The 10,097-nt window shown below is 36.2% G+C and overlaps 1 protein-coding gene across 1 annotated transcript; it reads right to left on the minus strand.

Annotated features, from left to right (window-relative positions):
• Positions 1-257: 257 nt before the first annotated feature.
• On the minus strand, positions 258-3,148 carry LOC130463981 (uncharacterized). Its single transcript, XM_056833313.1, has 2 exons — positions 1,177-3,148; positions 258-847 (listed from the first exon to the last, which is right to left on the minus strand). The coding sequence occupies exons 1-2, from the start codon at positions 2,336-2,338 to the stop codon at positions 834-836; spliced, it is 1,176 nt and encodes a 391-aa protein (XP_056689291.1). The 5' UTR covers positions 2,339-3,148; the 3' UTR covers positions 258-833.
• Positions 3,149-10,097: the final 6,949 nt, after the last annotated feature.

Below are 10,097 nucleotides of genomic sequence, written 5' to 3' on the forward strand. Positions count from 1 at the left end.
AATCTAGAACAGAACTCGGAAGCATATTGATGAGGTATGTTGCGGATAATAAGCAATCACCCCAGAACCTGACAGGAAGATTTGCCTTGAACCTAATGGCTCTAGCCGTCTCTAATAAGTGCCTGTGTTTGCGCTCAACCCTTCCATTTTGTTGAGGAACACCAGGTAGGCTTCTCTGATGTATAATACCTTTGGTAGCAAAAAGAACACCACAAGCCTCTTTTACAATTTCAGTACCATTATCACTTCGTATGGTTTTTATCTTTTTACCAAACTGTGTATCAACATATGCTAAGAAACCAGAAACAATGGAAGCCACCTGATCCTTAGTATGAACCAGATGAGTCCATGTGGTCCTAGAATAATCGTCTAGTATGGTAAGGAAATAAGTAGCACCAGACAAACAAGGAGTTCTATATTGACCCCATAGGTCTATATGAACCAAGTCAAAAACGTTTTCAGCCCTAGACAAAGAATTCTTGAAAGGCTTCCTATGATGTTTAGCAAAGACACAACATTCACATTTAAAATCGGCCAATTTACCATCATATGGAACTGTCAAACGTTTTATTTTATTAACAGAAGGATGGCCAATTCTGGCATGGAGTACATATATCAAGATTGACTGATTTAACAGACTGACTTGTGCAAGCAATAGAAGCTGAATCATGTGAAACAACACATTTATGCAAACTAGGAACATCGGAAATATGTACAGAGGTTTGGGGATTAGCAGAAGCAATAGAATTAGAAATGGAAGCAGGATTGAATTTAAAGAATCCTCACTGAACTTATATAATCCAGCTTGTCTCCTTCCAACAGCTTTGACCTCATTAGTTATAAGGTCCTGAAAAGAACAAGAAGTAGGGCTAAAATGAGCATATAATTTGTTGTGATCTAGTAATCTCCCTACAGATAAGAGGTTGTGTTTAAAATCAGGAATGTATAACACATTGGACAAAACAATGTGAGGTGTTAATTGAATTGTGCCAATTTGTGTGATATATTTGACAGATCCATCAGGTAAGCCAACTTTAAGTGGTTGTTTTAGACTTTGTAAAGTATTAAACAAAGCCAAATTTGAAGCCATATGATCACTGGCACCAGTGTCAATGATCCAGGAATTTTCATCAAATATTTTGCAAAATGAAGCAGCATTAGAAACCGAAGTTATACCTGCAAAGTTGAGTACAGCGTAATTGTTATCTTGCTGATTAGAACTCTGCATCATTTTCATCACTCCTTTGAAGATGGCCTCAATCATCTCTTGACTAACATTGCTTGTACCAACGCTACTTGAACCAGCCTGCTCCTCAGGATCAAAATCAAGAGGACTGCTACCAAGAATTCCAGTAGAATCAACATTCGCAGCAAACTTTTGGACACTTTTCCCTTTCAAATTCGTGTACCACTCAGGATAACCGACAAGCTTAAAACATTGATCCTTCATGTGGCCTTTGACTTTGCAATGATCACAAAATCTGTCAAACTTATCATATTTGTCGTATTTAGTCTTCTTGAAATCCTTTCTTTGAACTCCTTGACCAGATGGTTGAAACTTGTAAGATTGATTGTGTTTTCCAGCCATTAAAGCACTGATTTCAATAGAATGAGTAGAATTACGATTCTGTTTTTCAACTTGTTGTAAGATATGGTAAGCTCTAAGCACCGTAGGTAGTGGATCCATGCTTAAAATATTAACCTTGACCTGATCATAATCTTTGTGTAAACCAGCAAGAAATTGAATCAACTTCTTAAGTTGATCAGCCTCTAGAATTTTCTTCAACAAATTACAAGTGCATCTTAGCATAGCACCACAACTACAACTAGGAATTTCATCAAACACTTGGAGTTCATCCCAAACCTTCTTCATTTTCCCATAATATTCAGCAATTGAAAGATCATCTTGTTCAATTGAAGTTAAACTTCTTTGCAAATCATACAAAAGAGGAGCATTGCATTTTCCATACCTTTCTCTTACATCTTCCCAGAGTTCTTGAGCGGTGCGAGCGAACGCGAAGCTCTCGGCAAGAGATTTCTCCATGGACCTCAAAATCCAACAGGTTATCATGTAATCATTTCTAATCCACTTTTGAAAATCTGTAGAAGTAGGATCAGGCTTTGTAATTGTTCCGTCAATAAAACCGAGTTTATTTTTAGCACCTAAGGCTAAACAAACTCCTCTACTCCAGCCAACAAAATTATCGCCATTGAAGAGTTGAATACCTAGATTCTGAACTGAAGTATCTCCATTAGAGATGTAGTATGGATCGTTGTAATTAACAGCATTATTTCCAGAATTTGCTGCCGTAGAATCAGTAATCGGAGTTTCAGTCATTTTCAAGAACTCAAACAATTTGCAGGAAATTAGAGGAAGAGAAGAAAGAATTTGATGAATGTCAGAAAGAATTGATCAATTGGAGCAGTAATCGCAAGAAAATCCAGGAAGTTATGGTCTGGAATCTGATACCATGTAAAACTTTAACAGAGAGAATAAGAAAGAGAGAGAGATATTTATTATTGCCCCTCGTTCCTCAAATGAAGCATTACAGTATATAAACAATTGTTTCTAAAGTAGGATGATAAATAGATTTTATTTACATTAAAAGAGTGTAATTAGTTTGTTGTAACAAACTTTGACTTTCCCATCAACTGAGATATTCCTTCAGTAAGTCTCTGCAACAAAAACACATACAACAGCAACAGAAGTAGGGGATCGTGGGAAATTTATGGAAATATTTATGTCCAGGACGATGTTAAAAGTAACAACCAATGTGATATCTATGAACGAAGTGAGCAAGATGATGATCCAGAGATAATCCCTTTTGAAGGGGGTACCTTAAACCTCACAGGGCCTGGTGATGTTATGTCAATGGATAAACCTATTATTTACATTGATATTAGGGACAAAATTTCAGGGAAAACCATCATTAATAAGTCCGCTTCTCTAGCGAAGACAATTGATACTGGTAAACAAGATCATGTGTTTGAACATTTCAACAAACTTGTGGTTTCTAATTCTGGCACCGACTGTTCCGCAGAGGTGGAGTATCTTGCACTAACTTTTGGTGTTTTTGCCCCTGTTAAGGTTCTGCTCGTTAAGCAACGAGTGGCGGGAAGTAGGAGCAATAACGAAGAACAACAAGAACTTGAGGTTTATGGGACAGTTTCTGCTAGTTATAATCTTTTATGTTCCAAAAATAAAGTTAATAAGATTATGCTTTTCGACATTACGGAGGACTCTAATGAGTCTGAATGGGTGACGTTGGGGTTCCTATGACCCTTTCTAGATCTGTAGTGGCTGTGCCTGCATATTCATGATTCATCTCTCACAATTCAAGTAGAATTATGGGATCGTGCTACCAAGAAGCTAATTGTGCAGGGCAGCCATAAGTTTGAAACTAGCAACTACACCATAGGTGCAACTCTTGCTGGTCAGAATTGTTTGAATGCTGATGTTATTGTTGATTGGCAGAAACCATTCATGCTGGGTCATCCAGCCACCAGAAAAGATGATATACTTTGGGGGGTTTACTCCCATTTTTGGGTATGTGTATGTACTTTGGCTTTTCTTCTAATTTCTAGGTTTTCTTGGTTTTACTTTTTTTTAATCTTCTAACTAGTAAGTGTCCCAAAACGGGGTAGTCACTTTTTGTCTAGTGAGTAAAGATTATTGTGATTAGTAATTACGTGGAATCTGAAAAGGCCCCAATGATTCACTGGTTCCTGCGGATCGATTTCACATGACAGTGGATCTTCAGGATCTTGATGGTCATGTGTCAATCAGAGGGTTTCCAAACTCAAGTGTTGGACTTGATAACCATGAGGCTGGTTGGTTTGATCGCCTCTTGTGTTCTGTTGTTCAAGGTGCTCATGAGCATAGCTTTGCTGCTATTCAATACACAGTCTTTCGTTATGCATCACTGGCTACGGTTAAAGTTCATTTCTTCTTCAAAGATGAACATTCTTCTCAAGATTCTAGCAAAATTCATGGGAGTCTAATTGCTTTGTATCATAATTACGGGAGTAAAGAAATTATGAGATATTATATTATCGGAATGTGCTTTTTCAGAGGCTTGATGAAAATCCTTTAAAAATGACCTGTACAGATTTTGATATGGAGCTCTTGAGTCTTGAGATCTGTATTTGCAGTTCCGCAAATATCCCCCTTGCATATTGCAGTAGATTTGAAGTGCCTATCCACACGATTCAGTGGACGCATAAACAATTCCATATCTTCAATGGTGTTTGTGATGATGTGGTTATTGAGGGAGGTGATTTTGGCATTAGCATAAGCGTAGGATGGAGTCAAGCATGACTTGGTTTATCTATATTTATTAAGCGTCACTTGATTTTTCTATATTTATTGTTCCTTTGTATGGAGTAGTACGTGACTAATACAATCATCTTCTTCATTTTAGTATAGTACTATAGTATGGTTTTAACTAGTAGCGTTTTGCCCTGTATGCGAAAAAAAGGATGAATATCTTTATATTTTCTAAGTTTGATGCAAGGCCGGTGTTGGTAGGCATTCGATATATTTAGGTTTTGTTTGACAATACTAGCTGAATTTGACATGGAACTCATAACTTATCTAAAATTGATAAGGTAACACTTGAAATTGACAAGGTGTTAAAACTGATATATTAGGTAGTTGTTTATATTAATATAAGGTAGCTATTTATATTAATTGTTTGGTAAAACTAATTTCAAGTACCTAAAATTAGTTTTTTAGTCCATCATATTTTTAATTGATATTTTAAATATTGCAACATATAAGTATCTCAATCCCACTTGTATGGACCGGGTCCACGCTATTATTAATGTCGGTATTCTACATCATTTAAAGATCACATGATCCCAAAAAACGTGCGACCTATATAATAACTCTTACGTTGATATAGTTGTACTTATATGTAATACAGTTACTCTACTAGTCATACAGTAAATTTTAACAATATAATTATTAATATATTTGACAAAGTTACTGCAAAGTAACTCTTAAATTGATATAGTTGTAATTATATGTAATAAATTACTCTATAGTCATACAATAACTTTTAGATGCCATTTTGATAAGAATCCAATTACTTAATTATGTATACACAAAGATATTGAATGTTTAATATAATAGAGTAAATATTTCTATCGTATAGAAATAGTGTCTCTTTCTATTATATAGTTACTATTATATATCATGAAAAAATAGTATTTCCTTATCAAAAACCTAACCTCTAAGGAAACCTATCATCTTCCTTTCTGCCACCGCCATCAAGGAGCTTGCCGAAGGCTAGGCGCTTCTCCAGCTAGCTACCGGCGAGCCTCTTCCTCGTAGTCTCTAGTATATGAGTCTTTACCTCTCAATTTCAGATCTAAAATTAGTTTGTGAGTTGTTTGGCCGGCGAAGAAGCAAGGAAGAAGGTACCAAGTTTTCCTCTCAAGAAAGCTTCAAATCCCTCTTAGTGTTTCATCTCTTCTCGCCGTATTTGTCTTTGGTGTAGCCGGATTAACAGAGCCGACTCCAAATTCAAAGCAGGGAGGTTTCGTAATCAGATCAATTTGTCATCACCTTTGGTCACCCTATTTCCAGATCTTCACTCGACGCCGCCGTCGATAATTTGCCGGTAAAGGTAAAGTTTAGGGTTAGGGTTTCTATTTTGGGATATGAACGTGTAAGTTTAGGGGTTGTGATCTGATTTCTTGGTTTTTTGGCTTATTTAATTCCGAAGCTTTACTAATCACCGTCGTCTCGTAGTGTTGGATAACTCCAATCTTGACGGTAAATGTAAATATTTGTACTAATTGTCGCCATCTTGTAGTGTTGGACCACCCTAATCTTGACGGTAAAGGTAAAGATTAGTTAAGGGTTTCTGTTTTGGGATTGTTTGCCCAAACTCGGGTTTCTTTGATTTGTTGTGTATCTCCCCTGTTGGCTTAGATTTGGGGTGTTTGGCTGGCTTAGTCTTTTGGTGTTTGGTTTGTTTTGTTTAGTTTTAACATGAGGTAAATAACCGTTTATTTGGTTTGTTTATTTCGAGTTAGTTTTATTCTGGAGCGTGTGAAAATCCATGGCTACTTTGTCTAGTTTGTTGTGGTATTTGTGGGTAGTTGTCTTGTTGTTAGCAGGGTACCTTTTGTAGGGGTTTACATTTAAATACATATTAACATAGCGGAATAACCCCAAAGCTAGGAATCATGTATAAAGTACAGATCAAGCAGACTTACGTTTGTAGGGTGTTTTCCCTAGATTCAACGTACCACGAACATGTTGTCCAATTTGATATGCATGTATGAGTGTTTCGCATGCAAGTATTGTTATGCTATTGTACGGAATGTCTAGCATACTTTGAGCCAAGTGTTTATGCCTCAGTGCATTATTTATTCTACCGCCGTGTAGAATATGTTAGGGAAGTCTATGTGAATTGAACTAAGGACTATTCGTGCTATGGGCACACCCCGCTTGTTAACAGGCAATGTCGGGTTATTTCAAACAGTGGTTTTGAGAAGGAACAATGGGAGTAATATCACTTGAGTCCTATGTTTGGTCACAAGTCCTAAAGGATTAAAATGAAGTGTTAATGTTTGATTGCTTGCTTTGTTGTTGAGTCTTGAGTCTCCTTGTACATAAAATATTAATTAACGTAAAGTGAAAGTGCAACTCAGAATGAGCTTCAAAACTCTTGGAATGTATATACCTTGAGTATTGTAGGCCGGGGGTATTTTTGTACTACTCTTTTTTGTATTTCCCCTACGGGCTTTGAAGGATTTGAATTTCGAAGGAGTCGCCACAAAACAATTTTTTAGGGTCCGTTTGGAAAGACCAAAAAAATGACTCTATTGTGGATAAGGCATTAAATCTTAGAAATGGATGGATGAGATCCGGGTAAGGGAACGAAGTACTTATTCCGCGAGCTTTAGAAATTGTATTAAAGTACATGACAAGAAGCATTTTCGGAATACCCTAGTCATGACACTATGTTGGTTTGGACTTTGAATTTAGAACATAGAATTACCACTTGTATCGTGATCACTTTGCTTTAAAGTTAATTTAAGGAACCTAAGGTCGGTTTGTCCAAAAATTATCTTTGTTAAGCGTGATGTAACTTTGCATTTTGTTGGATTTAGCATGTGATGTGATGAAAGCAATAAACAAGTAAAGCATCATCACAATAAGTAAAGGAATTATTGAAAGTGCGTACAAAACCACATCACCTTAAAGCAAGGTGAGTAAAGAGTGAGGAATTGAAATAGCAAGAATAAATGTGCTATATTGAAATGCGTTATTGAAAGGTGAGATATTGAAATGACGATATTGAAGTGCGTTATTGAAATTGCGATATTGAAATGACGATATTGAAATTGTACTATTGTATTTGAGATCCGAACGCTAAACGGCTACTTAATAATAAGTGCGTCCGACACGGATTCAATTCTAAAAATCTCAACTTTAGGATAAGTTTCTCATCCCAAAGTGTCTTAGATTTTGAGTATTGAAATTGAACTTGAATATTGAAATTAGGAGTTTTGAATCTCAAAGGTTAGACCTTTTAATGTTGAAAAGGCCTCAACTTTGATGCTCCATGACTTGAAATTGATTCTAGTTTAAGGAAGTGATTACAAACAAACTTAAACATCATAGAATCTTGAATATTGAATCTTGAACTTATGAGGCTAAATGTTTAAAGTCCAAACCTTTTAATGTGAAAAAGGTCTCAACTTTAATATGCTCCATAACTTTGACATTGATTCTAGTAAAAGGAAGTGATTACAAACAACCTTAAACATCATAGAATCCACAACTTGTATTTGTATAATAAAAGGCCAGGTTTTGATTTTGTAAAAATGTGTGATTGTTGTAAGTAACACTTTTAAGAGTAAAAGTGTCAACCTTACTAATCATTTTTGAAATAAAGATTGAATCTTGTATGGAATAATGAAAATGATATTTTGGACAATCATTTGGAGAGGGTTTCAAGAGTGAAACCTCCCCAAGATGACACCTTTTGGCATGGTTTTCCTAGTTAATAAAGGGTATGAACCTTAATGATAACATCATAGAATTTTGTATTTAAAAAGGTAGAAGAGTAGAAATGTAGAATGAATTATAGATTTAAGTAGGGATTCGGAATTACCTAGTTAGGGTTAGGTTGGATTTCCAATTTGTGCTCCCAATTGCTTAAATATTTAAAATTGTATAGGAATTTGTAGATTGGAATTTGATTTTTATGTTTGGATTTCGAAGGCTGATTTCGAAATTACAACGTTCTGTTTTTTATTTGCTGCCCTAAAATTCTTAGAAATGAGGGTTTAAATAGAAAATTAGCCGGCTAAAATCCAAAAGCCAGCTGCGCCCAGCGCAGAGCCCTGCGCCTGGCGCAGGTGACGTGGCCTAGGAAACGCAAAAGCAAGGACGATGACACCATCCTTGCATTTGTCTTTTGTGAATGTACCTTTGTACGAATCATACGACTGTTGGCACGTAGTGAATGCTTAATGATTAAGGCTTTGATTTTCTGACTAAAAATAAGCCGTTTTCGGGTTTTGAATTCGGTTTTACGGGACGGGACCCGGCATGCTCGATTTTGTGGGTCGGCGCCCGAATTTGGATTGCTTAGTGTCATTTCGACTGGAAAAGGCCTTGTAAAACCAATGGAGAGGTCCATTGGGTGAGTTGTGTTTGGATTTTGAAATTAATTTTTGGAAATTGAATTTTGTACCGAGTTCTAAAATGGGAATGAGCTCGGGAATTGGACTTTGGATTTTGGATTTTGGAATATATTTTAGCAATTGGGACTTCCGCACGGAGTTGTACCAACCACCTAGCAAGGATAATAGTATCGTCATCATCCCATTAGGGGAGACACGATTTAGGTGTCTACAAGTATGAACAATGGTGGAAGTCTTGCCGGAAAACTTGTACTCCTTGAATGATACAAGACGTTGTTTCATTCTTCTTTTTATGCTTCTATGCAATAGAATTCCTGTCAGTATGGCCCGACTGTCGGTAGGAGTCCGACTTATTATGATTTGGTGTATGGTTGGCTCCCATCACCCTTTGCTTTCCTTTTGAGGATACTTTATTTTACCCGTTCGAAGCTACTTCTTAATTAAACTGAGAGTCAAGAGTCGTGTCAAGTGTTGAGTCTTGTCTCCATGTTTACTTGTTATTAAATGGCTTTTGCATGTGGATTATTAATTCGTCGAATGAAGCATGTTAGGATAGAATGTTATTCTAGCTTGTTCATACTCAGCTTTTGCCGACTTCGTGCTTTATGTCTTTCGGTCATGGCCTTCGCCTTAATGACCCTATGATGATCCATCATTGCATTTGCGTTGTTGGGGAGTAGATTTTAATAAAACAGGTTTGTAGAGATAACTTGCGGGAGAAGTTATCATGGGGATTGTGTTTGAGAGTTCAATTCTACTTCCGTATTTTATAAACTCTACTGTTATTTTTAGTCGTGACTACAATATGGATTTAAACCTTAGTTAATGGATTTCCTAAACTATTTAATGTTTGGTTTTGGGCCTTAATGGTTCCAAGTTGTTTTATGACCATTAACTATTTAGTATACTTGAAAGTTAGTTATTTCCGCTGCGTAATTCTGGTAAATAGCCTTAGCCGTTATCACGATGGCGGTAATATCTTGGTAATTCCTTTATTTTAAGTTGGAAAATGTTTTATAAAAAGCAAGGAATTATTAGGGTGTTACACGTAGGGGTATTTTATGCACTTTCCTACATTTTGAGCTTTGATTTTATATGTTCGAAATTCAATTACATCACTTGTGTGAACCTAGAATTTGGCTCCCCTTTTAGGCGTGGGATTGAGAATATCAAGTCAAATCTAGTTGATCACACGCTTGAAAAATTGGATAAGTTAGGGACCTTGATGAGTCTTAAACAAGATTCATCAAGCTTGTTGAGTAATTAGGTTTTGATGATTGTAAACTAATGATGATTATCTATTTAACATGTGTGTCAAGATGCGCACATGATGAACAAGTTATGATTGAACCAAGAAACAAGGAACTCGAGCAATGAGAAGTTATTGTTCACTAAAGTGAAGATGGCTACGTTATACATGTTGTTTTATG

The sequence above is a fragment of the Spinacia oleracea genome, chromosome 1, assembly GCF_020520425.1.
Source record: "Spinacia oleracea cultivar Varoflay chromosome 1, BTI_SOV_V1, whole genome shotgun sequence".
NCBI lineage: Eukaryota > Viridiplantae > Streptophyta > Magnoliopsida > Caryophyllales > Amaranthaceae > Spinacia > Spinacia oleracea.